This window comes from Geotrypetes seraphini, chromosome 5 (assembly GCF_902459505.1).
Source record: "Geotrypetes seraphini chromosome 5, aGeoSer1.1, whole genome shotgun sequence".
In the NCBI taxonomy this organism is placed as follows: domain Eukaryota; kingdom Metazoa; phylum Chordata; class Amphibia; order Gymnophiona; family Dermophiidae; genus Geotrypetes; species Geotrypetes seraphini.
In genome coordinates this window covers 97890888-97917910 of record NC_047088.1, presented here as the reverse complement: position 1 = coordinate 97917910, position 27023 = coordinate 97890888, and the positions used below count along the sequence as shown (strand labels likewise).

The following is a 27023-nucleotide window of genomic DNA, read 5'->3' as shown; positions in this document are numbered from 1 at the left end:
AATGTCTCCTGGCTGGACCTGATTCCCTGTGCTGCTTGCCCTAGACAGCAAGCTCACCAGCCAAGGAGATTCACATCAGTAGTGACAAGCATCCACTGAGGAGGATCCAGAGGGTACCCCCCTCAATAGATTCACTGGACTGTCCCACCAGGCCACACTAAGCCTGACCAGGGGAGTAAGTAGAAACTGAAGTTCTCAGAGGACAGAGCCCACTGGGATAATACAGCCTGCTGTAGGAAGGTGCATATGAGTTCTCACCCAAGGCACCACCTCCAAAGAGGCTGCCATGGAGCCCAGGAACTGCAAATAGTCCCAGACCATGGGCTACAGAAGCTCACAAAACTGACATTTGTGCCCGCAGCTTCTCCACTTGCCCCTCCAAGAGAAAAAACATCACCTGGCATGTGTCAAAGTGAACTCCCTGGTACTCCAGAACCTAAGATGGAAAGAGATGGCTGTTGGCCCGATTTATGACCCAATCCAGGAGAGAAGACCTAATTGGTAGCCTGCCTATCATCCCTGCTGAGTATGCATGAATCAACCAGTTTTCCAGGTAAAGGTGTGTTAGATAGATTGTGAGCCCACCGGGACAGATAGGGAAAATGCTTGAGTACCTGATTGTAAAAACCGCTTAGATAACCTTGATAGGCGGTATATAAAATCCGAATAAAACTTGAAACCTGAAACCCAAGCCCCTTGTCATCGAAGATGCGCTGCCACCACCACCATGGAAAACATGCAAGGCGCTGCAGCCAGGCCAAAGTGCAAGGCACAAAACTGAAAATGCTTTCCCAGAACACAGAAATACACAATAGGATAACAGAGATAAGCCTCCTTGAGGTCCAGAGAAGTCAGGAACTTCCCTGGCTGCACTGATGTCATCACTGAGCACATCTCCATCCAAAAGTGCTGGACATTAAAACAAGAACTGACTCCTTTGTGGTCCAAGATGGGACAAAAGGAGCCACCCTTCTTTGGGACCACAAAACACATGGAGTTCCATCTCAGGCTGCACTCTGTCACAGGTACAGGCTCCACCGTTCTGATAGCGTGCAGGTGCTGCAGGAAGGCAGTGATAGCTTATTGCTTCAAAGTTGAGCCCTAAGTATGGCAATAAAGGCACTGGGCACTAGATGGTCTTACTCCATAGAATATTTCTTGCCGACCACCTCTAGAATCCACTCATCTGAGGTGATACAAATCCACTTGAACCAGAAGAGAGACAGCCTGCCTCCTACCAAGAATGACAAGGGGTCTGGTGCACCCTCATTGGGCAGAATGGAGGGCCACGGCTCTACTGGAAGCGCTAGCAGGACCAGCTTTTTTGGGACCTTGAAAGGAACCCTTCTTGAAGGACCTGCTCTGGCTGCCCCCTTGAGACAGAGCAGAGGGTGGGCTGAGACCATCCCAATGCCTTAGCATGCCTCTTGGAAGCAGAGGAATGCTGAGGGTCTTTCTGCTGCAGCTCAGGGAGTCAGAAAGGCCATACCTCCCTCATATCCTTAACCAGCTTCTCCAGATCCTTGCCAAATAGCATCCGTCCCCTATAAAGCTGCTGACTCAACAGCTTTTTAAAAGCCACATTTACCACTCAGTGGCACAGCCACAACCATTGGCAACCAACCACTAAAGCGGCAATTGAGCAGGAAGCCAAGTAGACCAGTTCATACAAAAACACCCAAGGCAGTCCTTGACTACAAGCAAATCACCTCTGTAGACTCCAGGAAATAATGCAACCACTGCTGCATGGCCCTTGCCACATAATAGCCACAGATGGTGGCCTGAATACTGGAGATCCCCATAGAAAAGGCAAGAGCTGCTACTCCACCTTCAGATCCAGGTTCCCTTGGACCAGCACAGCAGTCTCCTTAGTGAGCAGGTGATCACAGCACTCACATTAGAAAAGAATCAATATCTTTCAACCTCCACCACAGCAAAAGTTATAAAGGTGATCCAGTGTCCTGACGTCTTTAAGGGGTCCACCATCATGTAGATAAGAGCCTTGTGAAGAAGAAAATGCTTAGAGGGCCAGAGAGGGCCTCCAGCAGCGGATCCCCCTCAATGGGGTCAGCAGCCAGAGTCTGAAGCATAGAATGGACCTTGAAATCCCCACACCAGATATATCAATAAGATGAGACAGCTCCTCTCATCATCATATGGAACCACTCTTCCTCACGTTCTTGAGAGGGGGGAGCCTTAAACTCAGAGTCCTCCATGGAATGAGAGTCCGAGAAGTCCTCTGAATCTTCCCCCACCTCTTCTGAGGAAATATTGGTGGCTCTCCACTTGGTTCTACACTGCTTAGAATCCAAACTGAGGCCCCACCAGAGGGGAGGGGGGGGGTCCTACCTTCTGATTACAACTGTTGTTGGACCAACTGTGTTAAGCTCTTAAGCCAAAAAGCTCCAGGGGCCCCCCCATGGGACTTTCCCCCAGTGTGGTGGAGGTAGGCCCCCAGCTCAGATGTGGAAAGGACAGGCTCCTGCTGCTGATTTAGTGGGAGATGAATTCCCCAAGGGATTCAAAATGGGTAAAGGGGTGGGACTTGATATATGCTTTTTCTGTGTGTGGTTACAATCAAAGCGAGATCCCTCGGGACCAAGTCAAAAGCCTCACCCAGTGGAACTAAGGAGTAGAACTGGGTGCTGCGAAGCCAAGCTCCAAACTCAACCAGGTGTTAAATTCTGGTTGCCTTATCTCAAAAAGGATATAGTGGAATTAGAAAAAGTTCAAAAAAGAGTGACCAAGATGATGGAACTCCTCTTGTATGAGGAAAAACTGAAGAGATTAGAGAAAAGAGATGGCTGAGGGGAGAAATGATTGAAGTTTACAAAATCCTGAGTGGTGTGGAATGTGTACAAGTGGATCAGTTTTTTACTCCATCAAAAATTACAAAAACTAGGGGGCATGCGATGAAGTTAAACCAATAGGAGGGAATATTTTTTCGATCAGAGAACAGTTACTACTACTTTTAATCATTTCTAAAACACTACCAGACATACACAGTGCTGCACAGAGTCACAAAGGAGAAAGTCCCTGCTCGAATGAGCTTACAGTCTAAACAATCAAGACAAAACCGGATAGGGGTTACTGTTAAGAGAGGATGGATAAACTGCTAGCTAGGGTGATTAAGCTCTGGAACACATTGCGAGAGGATGTGGTAAGATTGGTTAATGTAGCTGGTTTTAAAAAAAGGTTTGGACAAGTTCCTGAAGAAAAAAATCCATAGTCTAATATTGAGGCAGTCATGGGGGAAGCCACTGCTTGCCCTGGATCAGTAACATGGAATATTGTTACTACTTGGGTTTTTGCCAGGTATTTGTGACCTGGATTGGCTACTATAAAGACAGTATACACTGGGCTAGATGTACTATTGGTCTGACCCAGTAAAGCTATTCTTATGAGTACAAGCTGGCACATATGTACTCAATTTCCAGACAAGTATGTTGGCACATTCCACTGAGAAGCTTACACTAAACGAAGAAGCTTGGAAAGATATTTGTGTAATAACTGGTGACTAATGCAGGTCAAATAAAATATGTGTTACATGATCAAATTTTCTCTTTCCAGATATCAAATCTGTAGCAGTATTTTGTACTAGCTTCAATCTATTTTAACTGTTTTTGCCCAACCCATTATACAAAGTTGCAATAATCTAACTGACTGATTATCAATGCAAGAACTATATTTACTTAATCAGATAAAAATGGTCTCAACTATTAAATCATGCTTTTTCCAGATGTGGTTGATTAAACTACTACATTTATTTGCAAGCTAAAACTCAAAGACCTATAACAATGAATCCCCATGGTCCTGACACACTGTGCGCCTCTTTAGATATTACTCAGGCCTGACCTATTCTGAGATAAGAGTTGTTCCACATTATTCAGCTTGGCTTCTAAATGCCGATTCTTGTTTGTTTTTAATACATATTTTCTGGTAAACGGTTACATATGGCCTTGAACAATAATTTTTCTCCCTTATTTTCTCAGCAAAGCTTGCCTCCCATCTGTGCTTCAAGGAGGCCTCTGCTGCTAACCACATTTAAGCCTATACTTGGTCTCTTCTGCATAGCTTCATCCTATCCCAGCATGCTATATAGGCTGTAAAGAGTGAATACATGCTCATCCACATAACATTCCTTCATAGACCTCTGCCTGGAAGCCACTAGTGTGCGACTAACTCATCCTATTAGTCTGTAGAGAAAATTAGATTACTTACCTGTACTGGGTGATTTCCAAGGAAAGCACAATAAGTTATCTACACAAACCCACCTGCATTCCTCCCTGGTGAACCTGCCTACAGCTAGAGTGGTAATAGGTAGACAGTGGCTAGCACATTCTCAGAAATGCCTTTCTAGGCTTTCCTGTAAGGGAGCTCATCAATCTAAGGCATTGTCCGATGATATCACCAGTATATGACCGACTCTTCCAGCTTGTCCAAGGAGAAAGAGAAATCACATACTTGTAGCAGATATTCTCTGAGGACATCAGGCAAAATATTCTTACAGGTGGGTGATGACATTCGACAGAGCCTGGCATGCAGCCTGTAAAAATAAATTTATGCGCTGTACTACACATGCATGGGTGCCTTCCCACCTGATGCACCTGCACAGGTCCCTCAGTCCTATAATACAGCTGATAGAATACAACTCTAAGAGGAGGTAGGAGAGTATGTGAGAATATTCTGCCTGCTGCCCTCGGAGAACACCTACTACAGATAAGTAACTTCACTTTCTCCAAGGACAAGCAGGCCTTCTATTCTCACAGGTGAGAATCCCTAGCTACCAGGCTCACTGAAAACAACAAGGCTAAAGGCAAAAGAGACTCAAAACATTGAGTTCTGTTCAGCGATTAACCTAAGAAACAAAATAAATGCTAATGTGGAGAGACGCAACATAGAACAGAATAAAAAATGGGCATGGGGTGAAGTTGGAGTTGGATTCTAAACACCGAACAAATTCTGCAGGACTTTAAAACTGAACCAGCTGTCATATCAGGAATTTTGTCAAAGCCAATAGCAAGAGGTGAATATGTGAACAGATGACCACATTGCAGCTTTGCATATCTCCTCTATGGAGGTTGATCTCAAGTGTGCTACTGATGTCGCCATAGCTCCAAAATTATAAGCCTTGACATCACCCACAAGAGTCAGCCCAGCCTGAGTATAAGTAAAGGAGATGTTTTCTGCTAACCAACTGGAGATTATGCATTTGCTGATAGCTACTCTCAATTGGATTTGGGTAAAAATAAAAAGAAAGCTGGGTGAACTGTCTATGAGCTTTAGTCCACTCCAGAAAGAAAGCTAAGGCTCGCTTGTTGGCAGAACAATTGACTGGTTAAAATGGAACTCCATCACAACTTTAGCAAGAAACTTTGGATAAGTAAGGAGAACTATTTTGTTATGATGAAATTTAGTGTAAGATGGGTCTGCTACCAAAGCCTGAAGCTAACTTACTCTGTGAGCTGAAATGAGTGAAATGACCGTCACCAGAAATACCACTTTCCAGGTCAAAAACTTCAGGCGACAGGAATCAAGTGGCTCAAAAGGAGCTTTTATCAGCTGGGTGAGAGCCATGTTAAGATCCCATGACACAGCAAGAGGTTTGATAGGAGGCTTAGTTAATAACAAACCTCTCATGAATCAAACAACTAGAGGCTGTACAGAGATGGGCTTATCCCCTACACAAGAATGGTAAGCACTAACTGCACTGAGGTGAATCTTTACAGAGTTGGTTTTCAAACCAGACTCAGAGAGGTGCAGGAGGTATTTAAACACTTTTTGTGTAGGGCAAATTAAAAGACCTAGCGCCTTGCCTTTACATCAGATGGTAAACTTTCATTTAAAAGAATAGGACTTCTTAGATGGAGGTTGGGATGCAAAAGGGATCCTTTGTTCTGCATGATGAAGGTTGAAAAACAGTCCAATCTCTACAGTTCTTCGAAGGACAAATCCAGAAGAGGGAACCAGATCTGCTTCAGTCAATAAGATGCAATTAGGATCATGATTCTACAATCCTGCTCGAGTTTCAGCAAGGTCGTTCCTATGAGAGGTATCTGAGAATATGTGTACAGAAGATCTGTCCCCCAATTTAAAAGGAAGGCATCCGACACTACTTAAGAACATAAGAAATTGCCTCCGCTGGGTCAGACCAAAAGGTCCATCGCGCCCAGCAGTCCGCTCATGCGGCGGCCCATCAGGTCCATGACCTGTAAGGTGATCCTTGTCTAACCCTTTGAACCCCTTTATCCTTCTATCTATACCCTTTGATCCCCTTTATCCTTCTATCTATACCCTTTCCTAACCTATATCTATCCCTATCTGTATCCCTCAGTCCCTGTATCTTTCAGGAATTTATCCAGTCCTTCCTTGAAACCCCGGAGCGTACTCTGTCCTATCACAACCTCCGGAAGCGCATTCCAGGTGTCCACCACCCTCTGAGTGAAAAAGAATTTCCTAGCATTTGTTCTAAACCTGTCCCCTTTCAATTTTTCCGAGTACCCCCTTGTTGTTGTTGGTCCCAATAGGCTGAAGAATCTGTCCCTTTATACCTTCTCTATGCCCTTCATGATCTTGAAAGTCTCTATCATGTTTCCTCTGAGTCTCCGCTTTTCCAGAGAGAAGAACCCCAGCCTTTCTAACCTGTCAACATATGAAAGGTTTTCCATACTTTTTATCAGTTTTGTCGCTCTTCTCTGAACCCTCTCGAGTATCGCCATGTCCTTCTTGAGGTACGGCGACCAATATTGGACACAGTACTCCAGGTGCGGGCGCACCATCGCATGATACAGCGGCATGATCACTTCCTTCGTATCGTGCGATACTAGTCTGTCATGTAATCTGAAAATATGCGTACAGAAGACCTGTCCCCCCAATTTAAAAGGAAGGCATCCGACACTAGTCTGTCATGTGATCTGAGAATATGCGTACAGAAGACCTATCCCCCAATTTAAAAGGAAGGCATCCGACACTAGTCTGCCATATGATCTGAACCTGGACTAGTACTGAGGAACCTTGTTGAGATGAGTGGCAAAACGATCCAGCAAAGTGGTGCCTCACTCTTGGAGGATCTTGAAGGCTACATCCATGTTCAGCAACCACTCATGAAGTTGCAAAGTCCTGCTCAGTCCATCCGTCAGACTGTTGTCCTTGACTATTACATAAGTGGCAGAAAAGGCTATCCCATGAGGGAGAGCACTCTGTCACATCCCTACATCCTCCTGACAAAAGGAGTAAGAACCCATACTCCACTGTTCATATAAAACACTGCAACCTGATTGTCCATTTGAATTAGAATAATTTGATTCTGTAGTCAATCTTTGAAAGCCTTTAGAACTCTCCGTATAGCTCTGAGTAGGAGGTTAATGTGGATACCTGTTTCTTGACCTGACCATTTCCCTTGGGTGTGAAGCCTATCTACATGGGCTTCCCTTTTCAAGTTGGATACATTCGTCATTAACACCTTTTCAGACCGTAGATAGTTGGATCGAATGGTCCACCAGAGAAAAGACTGTCTTAATGCTGATGTCACATGGATGGCATCTGCTAGGTTCTCAATAGCCTGAGACCAATGGGACACTAGGGTCCACTGGACTTCACTCAAATAGGAGACATGCCATGAGTGTAACATGCAACTTGGAGGCCATGTGTCCATCAATCTTAACATGTGCCGAGCTGTGACTGCCTGCTGCCTTGGACTTGTGAGGCCAGTTACTAAGGAGTCCACCATCACTTGGGGCAGGTAAGCCAGAGCCTGCATAGTGTCTAGCAGGGCACCTATGTACTCCATTTGATGAAAAGGAAATAGGTGGGGTCTTGGGGTAGTTTGCTCAAGCACCCAAATAGTTCTGCACATGGACTTTGAAGCCCCTTCCTGAGTTGTGTTCTTGACCAGCCATTCATCCAGATATGGAAACACATACACACTCAGTCTGTGTAGAAATGCTGCTGCTACTACTGCTAGACATCTGGTAAATACTCTGGAAGCTGACACAAGGCCAAAAGTCAGAACACAGTACAGGAAGTGGTGTTTCCCTATTCAAAGTCTGAAATACTTCCTGTGATTGGGAAGTATCAAAATGTGGGTGTAGGCATCCTTCAAGACCTGAATCATGGGAAGGAGGGTGCCCAGACAGAGAATCCTAAACTTTTCTTTGACCAGAAATTTGTTTGAGACCCTTAGGTCTAGGATGGGACAAAATCCACCCATTTTCTTGGCCATAGGAAAGTACCTCAAGTAAAATCCCTTCCCTTTTTGACCATATTGGCCTGTAAAAGGGTGGCGATTTCCTAAGTTAGGACCTATTTATGTGGAAAGTTGAGGTAAGACACTGTCAGTGGGTAATATGGTTGTCTTTTATGTCAATTCAGGGCGTAACTGAGATGGAATATTTGAAGTACCCACCAGTTGAAGGGTACAAGGGGCCACCTATAATGGAAAAAAATTCAGCCTCCCATCCACCAGCAGATCATATGGGACGGTTACTTGGACTGTGGTTATGCTCTCCTAGAGCCAGTCAAAAGCTTGCCCCTTGCTTTGACTGGGGAGCTATCTGAACCTTCTGCTAACAAGGCCAGAAATGCCTAGGCAGAGATTGCTTGGCAGAGCAGGAAGGAGGTAGATAACCACCTAGTGGAGGACACAGCTACAAGTTGCCAAGACAAGGACTGGATGGTGTTGGTATGCTTCTTAATAAGATCAGCTACATCTTCTACCTTGTCCCCAAAAAGACTGTCTCCATGGCAGGGAACATCTACTAGCCTCTCCTAAACCGCAGGTTCGAGGTCATGAACACACAGCCACGAGAATCTGCATATCCCCACACCTATAGCAGAGTCTGGACACTATATCAAAAATGTTGTAAGCACTTCTGGCCAGATACTTCCGACATTGCAACTACTTGCTGGCCCGCTGGTGAAGTTCTTGAGCCTACTCCAGAGGGAGAGAGTTTGAAAGAGTTAATGTACTACGTACCACAGACTTCAAAGTAAATGCTCGTATAGAGCTGGATGGAGGAAATAAGCATCAAGGCCCAAAAAGTCCTCCTCCCAAATGAATCAAAAGTCCTGGTCTTTCTACCTGGGGAAGCAGAGGCATGAATCCTTGAGATTTAAGCTCGTTTGACAGCAGATTCTATTACCAAAGACTGGTGAGGAAGGGGAGTCCTCTGGAATCCAGGAGCCTCTAGGACAGGATACTGCATATCTACCTTCTTGGTTACAACCTACACAGAGGGGAGTTTCCTAGTTCTTTCCCAGTGCATCTTTCAGGATAGGGTGCAATGGTACTGTGACCCCTTCCCTGGGAGAAAACTCAGACCAAGATCGCCAATATCTCAGCTCCTCTACCTCCAACTTAAATGAGATAGCTGAAGCCATCTCCCACACAACACCAGTGAAAGAGAGACTCTGTTGGTGACTTTCTTCTCTCGAGTTGGCATAGGATCTAGGGTCTAGACAATTCAGCATGGCTGTTTCAGCACAGCCATTTCAGCATGGGACAATTCAGCCAGCCCAGTTTAGCATGGCCGTTTAACTGCAGTTGTTTCATCGCAGCCATTGTAATGGTGAGCGCCTACCTTGCTGAAGCTGCAAGGTTTGAAAGAGAGGGGGGGGAATAACCCCCCTCACTCCATTAGTACTTCTTTCCTTTCCCTTCACCCACTCATGCTCTTCTCCTGCCTTCAAGGTTTGAAAGAGGGGGGCATAGTTTGTCCCCCCACCTACTGGTACTTCTTTCCTTTCCCTGCACCCACCTGCGGTCTTCATCTCCTGTCTCTGCATTATCTAGTGACTTCAAGGTTTGAAAGGGGGGGGGAAGGACATCATCACAAATCAATCAGGTGCATTCCTTATATTAGAACAGAAAGTTGGCCAGAGGAAGACTTCCGGGGTAAAAGGTGGACTTTAGAGGGTGTCTTAATATTAAGAGATGAAATAGTCCATGCTGAAAGGGCCGTGATGAACTGTCCCATGTTGAAAGGACTGTTCTGAAAGGGTGCTGAAATGGCCATACTGAACTGGTCGTGCTAAATTGTCTCATTCTCGGATAAGAAGGGACTCTATATGACTCCTCAGAGAAATAATGTGGGTCCTCATCGAAGTCAAACTCCTCATCCAAATATGGATTAAAGGAGAGAGCCTCAGCCTGCCTCAGCTCAGTGGATTGATGCCCTGCCTCAAAGGGCGCCAAGGTACAGCCGTATCATTTGACTCTGGGGAAGCTTCCTCCCCCCATGTCGAAAGTGGCACTGTATGTGTCGGTGTCAGCACTCTTCAAGGCACTGATGTTGAGGATCTTTCCACAGGTCTCATGTGAGCTTCAAGGGGAAGGGCAACTAGTGCAAACACCCTCAAAGCCTGAGTGGGCTGCAACTGAAGGATCTGCCCTAACTCCTCCCTGAGTATAGCTCGGTACCACTCATTTGAAATAGGAATTGGAAAAGGCAAAGCCAGTGGAAGGACAGCCTATGAAGGCATTGGTGCTGAATCAGAAGCAGAGACCTGGTTGCCTGGAGACTTTGCTCACCAGCACCTCCACTAGAGAGAGGGAGCTATCCCCTTGATGCCGATTCTTCTTGTGTATAGGAGTATCCAATGCCCTAGTGCACCTGGCACTGTTTGAAGAGGACCATTGCTTGCGCCTCTTGGGCTTCCCTCAATGGCCAGCATCTGTGCAGAAGAGGACGATGTTGAACCCATACACAATTTCCGTATCGGGTCCAATGCTGACTGGTCCCAGAGCTGACTAACAGTGCCCAATGTCGGTGCTGGTCTTCTCCCAGTGTTCCTGATGTCTGGGCAGCCATTAATGTTGATGTCAATGGACCAGTCTTCAAGAAGCCAAAAAGCGTCTCATGTTGAACCTTCTGCGCTAAGTGTCCTCAACTGCCTTTGTAAACAGACAGAACAAACATTAGGATCAAACGTTAGCATCAGGTCCAAGGCATCCGATGCATCAAGCCTGTGGGTTCATCACCGAGATTACCCAATTACACTGGGCACACTTCTTGAAGCTACTGGGGGTCTTCTTCAAAATCGAAACAATACAGTATCAAGGCCAAATTAAACTTCTCAATTTTCGAAGCAAAAAGGGGCATGCTAAAATTGAGGCTAAGGCTCAGGCTTAAGTATAGGCCTAACACCATGAAAATGAAAGGAAACGTTAAATGTTGTAAAAAAAAAAAAAAAAAAAAAAGGAAATACACAGGTTAGGTAACAAAAATACTTTAAAGGGAAAATAAGATGATAAATCTGAAAAATCCTGTTCAGGAAGGCCCAGGCATGCACATGAAAATATTCTCTAGTGAGAGAATACCAAGACATGTCTTATCTGCTCCGCAGAAAAATAATGAATGAGAAACCTGCGATCATGCATCAGGTGAGAAGGAACCCGTGTGATACGGCACTGCTAGAAACTTCTGATAAATTTATGCTAGCAAGCTCCATGCCAGCTCATCAGATGGCATCACCTAGCTTTGAAAAGAGAAGGTCTGCTTGTCCTCAGAGAATAACTTTATCAATGCAAGATATCTTAGCTCAGATGTTTGGTATAAAGAGATACCAAAAACAAGGCAACTTGAATTGGAAGAAACACTGGTACATTGAAATTCCCGCATGTTTAGCTGAGTATTCAGTGACAGACCACCACCATGATGTGTATTTATTGATATTGGGGTAAAGATGTTGTTTCCAACCCAGTATCCCTCCTCTTGCTCTAGGCACACCTCCCGCAGCAGGTCCTGATCTAGATTGTGACGGGCCAACAGCATCTTTCGCTTGTACTGGCGGCACTGCAGTTCGAGGTACTGTCGCTGACGGCGCAGTAAATTGGCCTCTTCTTCAGCTTGGTAGTGCTGCATGCTTTCCTTCTGTCGCAGTAGCCATTCCTGCTTTTCTCGCTTTGGTGTACTCTGGTTCTCATGCAGCTCCTAACACAAGTAGAAAAGTGGGTAAGAAAAGCTGTACACATAGCTTAAGGCAAATCTTTCATCATGCCGCAGCACACTATATGTGTTTTATATATCTATCTATAAAGAAAATTGTATGCATTCATACATCTTTATGAAGAGAAACTAACAATTCTTATGGGAAATGTCATGAATGCACAGTGAAAGGCTTCTGCCTTTTCCAGAAAGCAATGGAATCCAGTGACATGTATTTGGCAATAAGCCTACCACTAAACAATATAGCCAGCACAGCACACACACTGATTTAAAAAAAAAAAAAAAAAAAAGGTTTGAGGCATGCCCTTCCCATTATAAAGGACATGATACTGTCTTTTCTGTGGTATAAATGGGCCAGGTCTTCTCCATCCATTCTATAATTCTATAATTGTTAATCTCTTTCCTCCCATGTGTATTATTCTTCCTGTGTGTATTATTCTTCCTTTTGGATTACCTCTTTGAGTTGCTCCTTGCGCAGCTTGTATTGCCGTTTCTGAGACTCCAGAAGATTGGTGAGCTCTTTCTTCTGCTGTCCTAGGATATGCTGTTGGAACTTCTTCTCCTCTGCCATAGCTGCCTTGGTCTGTTGAGAAAGGATGACAAGTCTGAGAAAAAGTCAAGAAAGAGAAATGCATATGCACCATAAAGAGAGAGAAAAACATGGAGGTGAGATGCAGAGAATATCAGAGAAAAATAAAGATGCAGACAGCAACACAAGAAAAAGAAAGCAAGAGAGAGAGAGAGAGAGAGAGAGAGAAAGAGTGTGTGTTAATGGTAGTTCTTGGAAATCTCACTTGCAGGTACTGACAGCATGGAACAATTACCCACAAAGCCAAAATAATCAAAGCAGCACAGAATGAAAGATTAGAGCCCAGATGCACTAAAGTCAGCTATCACTGCTAAACCTGTTTTGACACCTTTAGCAACAATTTCATTTGCCAACCCGATGCAGAAAATTGCAAACCCAATGCAGAAAACGGCTTCCCGATGCACAAAAAAAAGTGATCGCTTTTAGTGACCCCAAAACAGCAATTGGTCAAGACCAGTCACTTACCTAACCATAGTTTAGTCCTTTTTTTTAATGGGCAAAGATACTGTGCATGTTACACAAGCACAATATCTGCCCCATTAAAAAAAAAGGTACCCCCACCCCATCGAGCCTCGACAAACCAACACCAGGAACCAACCCCCTCTGCCTGCAGCACTGATAACGGCAGGAGGGATGCCCTCTTACCATAGTGACCCCACCCCCTAACGCGAGAAGAAATGGCAGAAGGGATACTCACTCCCTCTTGCCATGGTGACCACCTCTCCCTGCCTGCCACCGGATGCTTCCCTGAACCCCTTCCCCCGATACCATTTTTTGAAGATGGAAGTACTCAAAAAGTCCACCCATGCAGGACTGCATCCTTTTCCAGCGGCCCCGCCCCGGCGTACCAATCAGCAAGCAAGGCTTTCATCTGTGTACGTGCTGAGCTCACTGCTCAGCATGGCTATTTCCCGCCGCGACGCCGGACTTGTAAGTTGCATGCCTGCATCGCCAGAATTTAGGTAGGCTGTTTTCATCCCCATGGGAGTCTCTCTCGTGCGCTATGGCTCTAAGTCAGGGGTGCCCAACACGTCGATCACGATCAACCGGTAGTTCAGGAAGGCAACATGAGTCGATCGCAGAGCCCATCCCGGGCTCCGTGATAGACTCGTGTTGCCGTCCCGATCTACCAGGCCTATCAGCCTTCCTCTCCCCGACGTCAAAGACGCCGACGCGGGCATTAGGCTGTTTTTGTCATTTCGGGTGGGGGGTGGCAGCGGCAGCAGCAGCCTGAAAAAGAAATCATCCTGGCCGGGGTCGGTGTCATGTTCCGGAGCTTCTACAGCCTTTCTATCTCACTTCTACCTGCTTCCGGCCACCACCCTGCTCCGCGGCTCTCTTCAGCAACTCAGCAGCAGCGATCGACACAAGCTTCTGACGTCGGGGCCTACCCTCTGCGAGTCCCGCTTGTTTCAACTTCCTTTTTCCACAAAGGCGGGACTCGTAGAGGGAAGGCCTCGATGTCGGCAGCTTGTCTTGATCACCGCTGCTGACGAGTTGCTGAAGAGAGCCGCGGAGCAGGGGGGTGTTGCCAGGTGCAGGTAGAAGGGAGAGAGCCAGATGCAGGACTCGTGGGTGAGGGAGGAGAAGAGAGAGATAAAGAGAGAGAGAGGGGAGGGAAACAAAAGGAAATATTTCATACTGGGCTGGGCCGGAGTGGAGGGAGGGTGGAAAGATTCTGGCTACCGGGTGCAGTAACAAAGGAAAAGGGGGGAAAGCTGAAAATGGAGATAGTGACACAAAGAAGAGAAAGAGTAAGCAGGATCTACTGAATAAGGATAGAGATACAGAGGGGACATGAAGAGGAGGTGAAATAGAGACATAGAAGTAATGCTGAAAAAGTGGGGGGGGGGGGAGATAAAGACATTGAAAGGACAAATGGTGAACATGGGGTAAAGACAAGGACAGAGACAAATGAAGATTCTGAAAAAGTGGTGAGATAGGGATATAGGTGAGATGGACACAAAGAAGGGTGATGCTGGAAAATAAGTGAAATGGTAATTCTGACAAACACAGAAGGAAAATGCTGGATCAAGGAGAGATGGGGCTCAGCCTGGATGGAATGAGGAGAAATGCCTTGTTGGCCCGGAACTTCCTCTCCTATGTCAGAATTGACATCAGGGAGCGGAATGCTGGTCAGCGCGACGCTTCTGCAGGGAAAGCTTGGGACAGCGGTGGCTTGGGGGCTATTCCCCGATGGCGGTGGCAGCAAACCGAGTGGCTTGGGGGAGGGCACGGAGAAAGAAAGAAAGGGGGCAGACAGGGAGACAGAAAGAAGGGGGAACAGGGAGACAGAAAGAAAAAGTTGGGGGAGAGAATGAGGTCTGGAGGAGAGGAAACATACAGGAGGCTGAAAGAAAGGAAGAAAGATTGGATGCACAGTCAGAAGAAGAAAGTGCAACCAGAGACTCATGAAATCACCAAACAGCAAAGGTAGGAAAAATGATTTTATTTTCAATTTAGTGATCAAAATGTGTCTGTTTTCAGAATTTATATCTGCTGTCTATATTTTGCACTATGGCTCCCTTTTACTAAACCACAATATCATTTTTTAGCGCAGGGAGCCTATGAGCATTGAGAGCAGCGCGAGGCATTCAGCGTAACTCCCTGTGCTAAAACCTACTATTGTGGTTTAGTAAAAAGGGAGGGGGTGTATTTGTCTATTTTTGTATTTTGTTACCGAGGTGACATTGCATAGAGTTATCTGCCTTGGGAAATGTATATGGCAGATATCTTTGTTTTGTGTTCAAAAGAAAAGGAAATGCATTTCTGGTTTTATTTCTACAGTGTTGAAGTACTTGTTGACCCTTGCTGTGACTGGTGGGGATCCCCAAGCACCGCCAGCAGAGGACCTCCTCTAGAGATGGTCAGAACTCCCCTCCACCAAGCGCAGCAGTCGCTGGCAGCATCCATGAGCCACTGAGGTACCAGCATCTGTGACTCAGGGACGCTACTGCTGCCTGCCAAGCTTGGCAAAAGGGACCCCAGGCCAACTGCAAAGGAAGTCCTCAGCTGACAGTTTGTGGGTTCTCATCAGCTGAGTATTTATATTTTATATTTACATTAGAGGTTCTGGTAGAAACCCATTTACTTTTTTTTTTTTTTTTTTATAATTCTTTATTCATTTTTAAACTTTCAACAAGTGTACAATATAAGTAATACATAGATTTACTAACATCACTTGATAAATCTATCAAGATCATAACAAAGGTATATATATCTAAACCCTTCTTCCCCCCTCCCTTTCCATACAATTATTTAATTGAATCAATCTTTGTCATATTTCTTTTTTTACATTTTTATTTTTTTTTTCATTTATATAAACCCTCCCCTTTCCCTTCCAATCATAAATAATGTTAATAAAATGGTGTTTATTCATTACAAAACAATGTCAATGGCCCCCATATTTCAATTAAACCTTTTATAATTTCCATTTTGTATTGCTATTGAACGTTCCATTCTATATATGTGACATAGTGAATTCCACCAGAAATTAAAATTAAGTCTTGTGTGATCTTTCCAATTTGTAGTAATATGTTGCATGGCAACTCCTGTCATAATCAATAAAAGTTTGTTATTACTTGCCGATATCTGACTCTTTTTCCTCATAGATATGCCAAATATCACAGTATCATAAGTTAATGCTACAGGATTATCTAATAAAGAATTTATTTGATCCCAGATCGAATTCCAAAAGACAGAAAAATAAAAGATGATCCAAAGTCCCTACTTCAAGCTTACAATGCCAGCATCTATTAGACATTGAACTATTTAATTTTTGTAATCTAACAGGGGTCCAAAATGCTCTATGCAAAAGAAAAAACCAAGTTTGTCTCATAGATGCTGACAGTGTACATCTTATTCTCCAAGACCAAATTTGTGGCCATTGAGATGCCAAAATTTGATGATTAATCTCAATGCTCCAAATATCCCTAAGACCATTTTTAGGTTTTTTATTAACCAATTCACTAATAACTTTATACCACTGTGCGGCCTGGTGACCCAGAAAATCTGCCTGGAAGCATAAAAATTCCATGCTGTATTGAAAATTTAAAGTTTTCCATTCAGGGAACCCTGCCTGAATGGCCTGCTTCAATTGCAACCATTTATAAAATTGTGATTTATTCAGTCCAAATTTATTTTGCAATTGTGTAAACTCAAGCATTTTTCCATTTGAAATAACATCATTTAAAGTTCGTATTCCTGCATTTAACCAATGCCTCCAGACAATCTTAGTTCCGCCAATCTGAATCTTGGAGTTTAGCCATATAGATTGATTTGTCGATTTACTAATAGGAATTTCAGTTAAATTACTTACATATCTTAGAGTTTTCCATGTATCTAATAAAAGTTTATTTTCTTTATACAATCTGGGCATCTTGATACTGAGAATGTGACAAAGATGTAAAGGAGACAGGAGTCGCCATTCCAAGTATAACCAATCTGGAGTGTATTCAATGAGATTTGGGAGGACCCAATACATACCTTGACGTAAAATATAGGCCTGATGATACCTATAGAAATTTGGGAAATTTACCCCACCCTCCTTAATTGATTTCTGTAAAGATACCAAAGCAATTCTAGGTGTTTTGCCAAGCCAAACAAACTTAATAATTATTGCATTCAATTTTTTATAAAAAGAGTTCTGAAAAAATACCGGAATCATACACATTTGATAGCAAATCACAGGCAATATCATCATTTACAAAGTATGTATTCTTCCCAATTAATATTTCCAAATTAATAAAGTCTCTTTGCTTATTTGTAAATGGGTCTCTACCAGAGCCTTTAATTCAGTAGCATAATTAAATAAAATAACTATTTCTGAAGTTTATAGGGAAGGATGGTGACGGAGGGGATTCCTCGCGGGGACGGGTGGGGACGGAGGGGATTCCTCACGGGGACGGGTGGGGACGGAGGGATTCCTCACGGGGACGGGTGGGGACGGAGGGATTCCTCACGGGGACGGGTGGGATTTTGGCGGGGACGGGTGGGATTTCTGTCCCCGCGCAACTCTCTAGTCCAAGCTTTCTAAATTGTATTCAGCAACACAGACATATTGTGAATGACACTGGCAGCTTTTGCAGACATGGCAAAGAGACCTGACCTTAGTGAGCCCTTACCTCTTTCTCAAAGATGGCCTGGTGCTTCTTTGAGAGTTTGTCAGCTTCAGCACTGAAGTTGCTGCGGTGGGCCTCCAGTTCCTTATCCAAACGCAGCTGATGCTCATCCAACTCTGCCTTTAGTTTGTTCTCTAGTGCCATCAGTTGTTTCTGGTGCTGCCGCCGCATTCGCTTATAGCCTGTCATCTGCTCACGTAAAGCAGAGTCCTGTTCATGTTCCTGGATCTGACGCGTTACCTGTGAAGAATAGTGGAGGAATCACTTAGGGCTGTGGTACAAGTAGGCCTAATTTTATTTGCACTGCTGCTGAGACTCACATGTGAAAGCATCTACCACCGTATCATGACAAATTGAAACCTAGGTACAAATTCCATAATTATTACCAGATCTTAATTTAAAGAAGTTAGAAACAAAATGACCCCTTTCGTAGCACATTTTTCCCAGCAGGGCTCACCAATGAAGCAGTACGAATAGTGGCAAAGTGGTCCCGGTTGCGGCAATAGGCCCGTCGGCGAGTGGCAGATGATGATTGCTGGGGCTCTATCTCTGGTTGATATGGATCATCATAGAGGTTGTCATGGCCCTGAGGGAGAGAAAGTATTTTTTTTTTATCCCTACAAACAGCTAGCCACGTTGTCAGAAGCTTTCAAAACAAAATCAGGCCTTCATCTTTCCCCATCCATTTCAAAGTTGTTAACCAAAACTTCTACATGAAAAAACAGTGCGTAATGGATTGTCATACTCTAAAAAGATAAATATACCCACAGGAAAATCTGGGATTTCTATTTATGTTCATGTTTATTGTTCACTTGATAACCTGCTAGTGCAATAGGTCATAGCGGCTAAAACCTCATAGAAAAGAATGCCAATATTAAAAGCAAAAATACTACAGTCAAACAGGATAATCAAACATACTATTATAAAAACAATAAAATAATTAAAATACACATAACTAAAAGTTCATAACAATAGGAATACAAGTACCTGTTATTCTATTCAGTCCACAAATATGGATCAAGTTGGTGGAAAATTAAAAATCTTTAAAAGTATTTCTGAGGCTCTTTGGGAGTGGTGGAAATCTATATCTGTTTCTCTTCTCCTAGCAATGTGACCACCTAATCAGCTGTTTTTTTAGAAAGATAACTTTAAAAAAAAAAATTAATCCTTGTGATTACTGCTCAAGAGGCACAGAACTACTCTGGTTCTAAGCTGCATATTTCCTCCACTACTAGTGTTCCCATCAATTTGATGATATCAAGAATCATACATCAGATCCTGAACTCAAGACCATTTGTGCTGAACCATATCAGTTAGTCGAAAGCCCAACCCCCATTCTGTGTGCATACCGGCAGACGGTGAATGACAGAGCTGTTGGACGTGACTGTATGCTCGCCCTCTTGCATCATGGCCATCTCACCGCTGTCATCTGAGGCATCAGCCAGGCTGTTGACACTGCTACTCTGACTACTGGCACTGATCGACATGCTGGGTACTGAATGACTGCTTTCCATGCTGTTAATTGTTCCGGTATGCTGTAAGAATTGCTCTACCTCCTGCAGGAGGGCAGAAGAAAAAGAAAAAAAAATAGAATTGAGCCTACATCTGAAAGGGAACATTCAAGCTTCACCATTTATTCAGATCCCCACCCCAAAAACTTTATTGCAAGTCCTTCTTCAACTCTTTTCAGAATTCTTCTTGCCTATGCCTTCTCACCTCCTCCTCTTCTGGCACCTCAGCATTAGGCCCATTCTGGGCCTCCTGGAAGAGGATCTTCTTCATCTTGCGATATTGCAGGTTGTCCAGCTCCCTTACAGCATCCTTTGTGCGCTGAATGAGGTCCATGATCACTGTTTGGGGGCGTTCACGAAGCAGAAAACGGTGCTGGGGGAAATGGAAAACAATATTAAACAGCTTTTCCTGGTACAGTTTCTTCTAAAGATTTCACCATTCTCCCAGCATATCTCATAATTATACCGCAGATAGACACATGGTTATCTCTAGAGATGAATGCTCTGGTAACACATACCTGAGAACTCTGAGGAAGCTGTCCTGCATTCCAGATGAGGGAAGAAGCAACATTGCTTCCATATGAGTAAACTAGGACAAAGCGAGATAAATCGAGTCGTCCCAAGAATCAATGGAAGAGAGGCTTTCCCACCCTTTACAAACCTTTAATAATGTGTCTGATGTGGGACGGTCCTGGGGGATCTTTTGTAGGCAGGAGTCTACGAAGTTTCGGATGTATTCAGACCTGAAGGAAAATGGAGACAGATTCAGGTAAAGGTTCCCAAAATTCCAAACTCTACCTCCAAAAATACCCATTCCTCTTGCAACTCTATAAATAACTGCTTTGCAGGAATTAATCTCAACAGGAGATATCTGTGTGTGCAGATCCTCTGCTATTCCCCAGCTTCCATAAGGTACATTTTTTTTAACACATTCATTTACAGTACTGCAGATTACAAAGAAATGCATAGCAGTCACCATGCATTGTCAGCTTTGCCTAATGATGTCAGATTAATATGGAAAAAATTGTTTTTAATTTGATATTTTTTTCCTCGAGTCCAAGCAGTCCAGTCCAGAATATATGAGTTATGCTTGCAGAGAGAGAAACTGGAGAGCTGCAATTTATGCCCTATACTGTATTAGCAACTGTGCAGTCATAGTTTCTCAGTATTTCCTATATTGAAGCTCCCTTACAGCCTTTTCCTCCACTTACAGTAAAGCCTATGGTTCCAATCAAGAATATCTGCTCCCAAGGATCTAGAGGAACTTAATTTATCCACAGACATTATAATCCTTTGACTAAAAGACAAAGTAGAAAAGGAACTTGACATCTGCCAACATTGGAGGGGGGGGGGGGGGGAGGCATCTGGACTGGTCAGGTTAGACTCATGGAAAGAAAATTATCAGGTAAAACCAAATTTTTCCTTCCTTTTCATCCTACCACTCCAGCTAGAATGTGTAGAATGTAGTAGAACACTTCTCAAACCAAGTGTAAAGAAGACACTCCTGCTGAGAGGATCCCTGCCCAAGAGCCAACTCCTCTTTGGCCTAAACATTTAAATTGTAAAGCGTCACAAATTAATAAAATGTTGACAAGTTAGTTGCTTTGCAAATTTCAAGTAACAAAATGGTCTGCACCTCAGCCAAGAATCCACCATTCCTCTAGTTTAGTGTACTTCCTTTGAGAATGTACTGTATGCCAAGGAACTGCCTCCTTAATCTAGCATACTTTAGTGGTTACCTCACCCTTCCAGGTACTACCCAACAAAATGAAGAGCAGATTGGATCTATGAAACTTACTGGTTACCAAGTAAGTATTGCAGCATGAGAAGGGGGAGGGGAAAGTCCTGCAAGCTCAGGTGAAGACCCCCGAGAATTTCCCTGTCACAGCAGTAGCAGGCCAAAGCAAGGCCAGTACAGCTAAGACCTAAAATGGTTGCTGAAAAAGCAAATGGACTCTCTGACTAGAAAATTGTCAGCTCTGAGAGCAACTGTGAAAGACACTTCTGCTTTTTCCTAGAAACAACAAGTGTAGTTATAAAGGAAAACAGTTCTGATGAAAAATATAAGTAACATGATAACTTTCACTAGAGGAAAGAAGAACCACGGACATAAGTATACAAGAAGGCTAACCACAGAGCTGAAAAGCCATTAGGCCCAGGTGCTCAAAAGAGGAACTTGGTATATTAACGGGACATTTATGGGGAAATGAGGGAGAAGCTTATGAGAAAAGGCGTGACACAGAATCACTCAATTTATGTTAACCAATCCATAGCTTAATATATGAGATAATGAATATGATTAACCAATGAAAGTGTGAAATGTAACATGCACCAATGTGGGCCAGAGCTGTCAGAATCATATAAAAGAAAGCTCCCTGAACCATGGTTTCAAAACTTATCGGAAGTTCTCCATCAGTCTGGCCAGTCTGATGTATGCTCTATCACTCTGTATGCTGTGTGATTTGTTCCTGTAAGCTATTACTATTTGATTATTAAACCTCATATTATTTGTATCAGCATAAAGAGAGTTGAGTGGTCTATCTGTGAAGGCCTAGGGTCTTCAAGCAGTACCCTACAGACATCCAAACATCAATTATCATAACTATTCTTCTCAACCCTCTCTGCAAAAAGATGGCAAGAAGACCATCTGATTAACTTGAAAGGCTGACACCAGCTTAAAGCTATACCACAGAGTGTGAGCAGTGCACCTCTAAGAGAATAGGATATTATATAGGGCCTGTGTGTCTCAATCTCAATTACATAAAATGAATAGAAGGATAGTCCCATGTGTGGGAAATGGGAATGTGAGAATAATATTTTCTTTCACGCCATGTGGGACTGTCACCAAATTAAAAAATTTTGGAGAGCAATCAGCACCTTTGGAAAGGGTTCTCCAGCAAAATATTTTATTTCAACCATTGAGTATACGAGGTCTGACAATTAAATTTGCGAACTTGCCTCCATGCACTTATGTTGGCAGCACTGTACAAACAATTTAGCAAGGTTTCATAACCTTGGTATATCAGTGTCTCACAACTGTGTTTGTGTTGATGTGTGGCAGTGTCTTGCTAAATGACTTTCATTATAGTTGTTACATGTTTCTGTGTACCGTTGCAAGAATGTCAGAGCTTGAATTAGAGCAACGAACAAACATGAAATTTCTTGTTAAACTCGACAAGAGTTGAAGTGAAATCAGGGACATGTTAGTCCAAGTTTATGGGGATAATGCCATGAAGAAATGGGCAGTGTACAAATGGATTAAAAGTTTTTCGGAGGGGAGAAAAAGTGTCACTGACGAAGAAAGGTCAGGGCAGCCAGTAACAAGCAGAACTGACGAAAACATTGCAAAAATTAATTAAATTGTATGTCAAAATTGTCAGCTGACTGTGAGAAGCTGAACAAGTATACATTGACAGAGAAACAGGAAAATTTTAACTGAAAATCTGGACATGAGAAAGGTATGTCCAAAAATGGTCCCAAAGGAGCTCACCTATAAACAAAAGCAAAGGAGAGTCGAAGTTTGCCAAGACCTTTTGGAAAGGCAAGAAGATGTTTTAGGACATGTTATCACTGGTTATGACAAAAACCTCCCCAACCCCAAGAAAACAAACCGTCCCACCTTTTATATTGTCCCTAAGGTCCATAAGAAGGTTTGTCCTCCACCAGGCAGACCCATTGTGTCCCTCCGGGGCACGGTTCTGGAGCCCTTATCCAAATTCATAGATTGGTTCCTCAAACCGTTAGTAGCTCGTGCACCATCTTATCTCAAAGATACTACACATTTCTTAACATGTATTTCTCATTTAACAGATATTCAAGATTCTCACATACTAGTTACCATGGACCTTGAGTCCCTTTATTCCAATATACCTCAGTCAGCCGCTCTTGAACTTATTTCTAGAATATTCATGCAGGACGTTCATCATGATAGGATTAGGGCAGATTTTCTTATCCAGTTAACACAATTAGTACTAAACCATAATTATTTTCAGTTCGACCAGCAATTTTTTCTTCAGACACATGGGGTCGCAATGGGTACTGCTGCAGCCCCTAGTATTGCCAACTTATATGTTTCACGGTTTGAGGAACGTTACTTATATTCCTCAGCCTGGTACACATACATCAAAGTATGGTATAGGTTTATAGATGACGTTTTTTGCATCTGGACGGGACCTACAGAACTATTATCTTATTTTGTAGATTGGTTAAATTCATTGGACTCCAACTTGAGATTCACCATAGAGTCCAATTTATCCCATATATCTTTTTTGGATGTATGGGTTACTAAGTCAGAACATATTCTAACCACTACAGTGTACAGAAAATCTGTTGAAGCTAACAACTATCTCAGTTACACTAGTTGCCATCCCACGAAACTAAAACAGTCCTTACCGGTTAGTCAGTTTCTCCGTGTCCGTAGGATATGTTCTGACATCAAAGAGTTCCGCTTTCAAGCGAGGAAACTTTACGCCAGGTTTAAGGAGAGAGGGTACCCTCATAACGTTCTACAGAATGCTTATAATAGGGCCCTTTTTGCCAATAGGGAACTCCTTTTATCGGCGACTCCTACACAAGAGGCGGATGGTACCACATGCATATTGACTTTTTCTAATCATGCTGCCCGTGTCGCTCAGAGCATCCGGAAACATTGGTCCATTCTACAGCTTCACCCGGTCTTTCAGGATTTTCCCCGCATAGCGTATTCTCGGGCAAAAAATTTAGGAGACTACCTGGTTCATTCTAGGTACAGCAAGAACAGGGGTCTTGTTATGCGGGAAGGCTGTCATTCCAGATGCAGTGACACTTGTGATATTTGTCACACTACCATTCAGGGCAATCAGTGGCGACATCCCAAAACTGGCAGATTATATACTTTGAAGTCAGACACTACTTGTAAATCCATGTGGGCTGTTTATGTCATCATTTGCCCTTGCACTATGATCTATGTGGGTCGTACACAGAGAACTGTCAGAACCCGATTGATAGAACACCAGTCACGGATCAACACTCAATCATTGAATTCTCCTATGGTCCCCCATTGTATTCAATATGGCCATACTTTTCGAGACTTACGCTGGTTCATTATTGAACACTTGTTTTCTGACTACCAGGGCAACAAAGTCAAGTGGTTACAAAGAAGAGAACAATATTGGATATTCGAACTACAGACCCTAACTCCTAATGGACATAATGACTATATTGAATGGCAACTTACGTATTAGTTTTTTATTTTTTATTTTCTGCGTACTGACTTTAGATTAATTTTCTTTTTTCTCTTTTTCGCATAAATTGTACCCTCTTTGGGGCCTGAATTTGCTGACATATCGTACTCATACTTTTACTTTTCTTTTTGTATCTAGGGAATTACACTCTTTCCCTTAAGAAGTTGGTCATCTGATTTTTCTATCCAATAACATTAGTGGCTGCAGTTTAAATCGGAGGCGTTCTCCTCCGTTAGGTGCCATTTTCTGCCTTACTTTCCAAGCTACGTCGGAGGAATCACCAGTCTTACTACAGTCCAGTTGTTCCTGAGGAAGGGGGCGTGCACCCCCGAAACGGAGTCCCGTTGGACGGATGATGTTACACATCGGCTGGCTGTTCTACTGTCTAGAGAAGCTAAGTACTTCCATTCATTGACTGGCTTGGTTCAGATTTGGACAGATTTGGACACTTTCCTTCCTTGGTTGGCCCCCCTGACAAGGAGTAGAGACAAGAATTTCTTTAACCTTTTAGTGTGTTTTTTTGATTTTCAAAATCTTTTTTCACACGTAGCACTTTTTGGGGGTGCACTTGATTTATTCTCACTAACAGGAAGAACCCGGGGATGTTTCACAGTTTACACTCTTTCTGAGTGTTAGCCGGTGACAGCCTTTCCCTTAGTGGGCGGCTGTGTTACTGAGGGTTCTCCTGTTTCACACTATGTGTAATTTGCTGGTTAATTTAGATTGAGGTTTCTGCCTTCTTGTCTCTCCCCCTTGTCAGTTTGTTTTCTTGGGGTTGGGGAGGTTTTTGTTGTAGTTATATATTTTTCCTCCCTATATATTTTTGGGTTCCATTTTGTGATCACTGGTTATGAGGCATGATAAATGTTTCTATCATAATGTTACACAAAACTCCAAAAGCTCCTTTTTAACGGTGCCTAGAGTTTTAAATCTCAGACCAAACTACAGGTCACCCGATATCCCTGAGATATGTCAGAGAGAGGACATAACAGTTGCGGTCAGTGTTCTACGTGTTCCGTAAAACACCCTCGCCTATTATATGAGCACACATAAGAACATAAGAACATAAGAAATGCCATCTCCGGATCAGACCTTCGGTCCATCAAGTCCGGCGATCCGCACACGCGGAGGCCCTGCCAGGTGTACACCTGTTGTAATTTATAGTCCACCATATCCTTACATGCCTCTCTTAAGGAGATATGCATCTAGTTTGCTCTTGAAGCCTAGGACGGTCGATTCCGCAATAATCTCATCTGGGAGGGCATTCCAGGTGTCAACCACTCTCTGAGTGAAGCAGAACTTCCTGACATTAGTCCTGAACCTGTCCCCCCTTAGCTTCATTACATGTCCTCTAGTCCGTGTCAAATTGGACAATGTAAATAATCTTCTCTGCTCTATTTTGTCGATTCCTTTCAGTATTTTGAAGGTCTCGATCATATCCCCACGCAGTCTCCTTTTCTCAAGGGAGAATAATCCTAGTGTTATAAGTCTGTCCTCGTATTCCAGTTTTTCCATACCCTTCACCAGTTTTGTTGCTCGTCTCTGCACCCTCTCCAGCAGTTTTATATCCTTCTTTAGGTAGGGAGACCAATGTTGGACGCAGTATTCCAAGTGGGGTCTGACCATTGCCCTATAAAGCGGCATTATAACTTTCTCCGATCTACTCGAGATTCCTTTCTTTATCATGCCCAACATTCTATTTGCCTTCTTTGCCGCTGCCGCGCATTGTGCCGACGGCTTCAGGGTCCTATCTATCAGTACACCCAGGTCCTTTTCTTGTTCACTCTTCCCCAGAGTTGCACCTGACATTGTATACTCGTATTCCTTATTCTTATTGCCTAAATGCATTACCTTGCATTTCTCCACATTGAACTTCATCTGCCATTTCTCCGCCCATGTTTCTAACCGACACAAGTCGCTCTGGAGTTTCTCTCTATCCTCATGCGATCTGATCGCCCGGCATAGTTTTGTATCGTCTGCAAACTTGATGATCTCACTGGATGTTCCTTCCTCCAGATCATTGATATAAATATTAAAAAGGATCGGCCCAAGTACCGAGCCCTGGGGTACTCCACTAGTCACTTTCTCCCAGTCGGAGAACTTCCCATTTATGCCCACTCTCTGCTTTCGGTTTTCCAGCCATTTGCCTATCCATCTTTGTATATCCCCCTCTATGCCATGGCTTTGTAGTTTCCTGAGAAGTCTTTCGTGTGGAACTTTGTCGAACGCTTTCTGGAAGTCCAAGTATATTATGTCCACCGGCTTCCCACTATCAATTTGCTCGTTCACGGTCTCAAAAAATTGGAGTAAATTCGTCAAACATGATTTCCCTTTCCTGAATCCGTGTTGACTGGGTTTCATCAAGTCGTGTGCGTCCAAGTGCCGGACCATGCTATCCTTGATCAGTGCTTCAACCATCTTGCCGGGGACAGACGTAAGACTCACAGGTCTATAGTTGCCCGGTTCCCCTCTCGATCCTTTTTTGAAAATTGGGGTGACGTTCGCTATCCTCCAGTCGTCCGGTATCTGTCCAGTTCTGATTGTCAGGTTTGCAAGTTTTTGCAATAACTCTCCGATTTCAACCTTCAATTCCTTTAAGACTCTCGGGTGAATTCCATCCGGTCCAGGGGATTTGT

General features: G+C 43.6%; 1 protein-coding gene across 4 annotated transcripts in view; it reads right to left on the bottom strand.

The window, feature by feature from the left end:
• The window catches only part of TAOK2 (TAO kinase 2), a 275812-nt gene that overhangs the window by 82413 nt on the left and 166376 nt on the right, over positions 1 to 27023 (bottom strand). For all 4 annotated transcript variants that reach the window (XM_033944805.1, XM_033944802.1, XM_033944803.1 and 1 more), the window contains exons 10-16: positions 19827 to 19908; positions 19371 to 19538; positions 19004 to 19210; positions 18112 to 18240; positions 17658 to 17894; positions 12400 to 12528; positions 11727 to 11930 (exon numbers count right to left, since the gene is read on the bottom strand). In XM_033944805.1, coding sequence (XP_033800696.1) covers positions 11727 to 11930; positions 12400 to 12528; positions 17658 to 17894; positions 18112 to 18240; positions 19004 to 19210; positions 19371 to 19538; positions 19827 to 19908 — 1156 coding nt within the window. The remainder of the gene's footprint in view (positions 1 to 11726; positions 11931 to 12399; positions 12529 to 17657; positions 17895 to 18111; positions 18241 to 19003; positions 19211 to 19370; positions 19539 to 19826; positions 19909 to 27023) is intronic.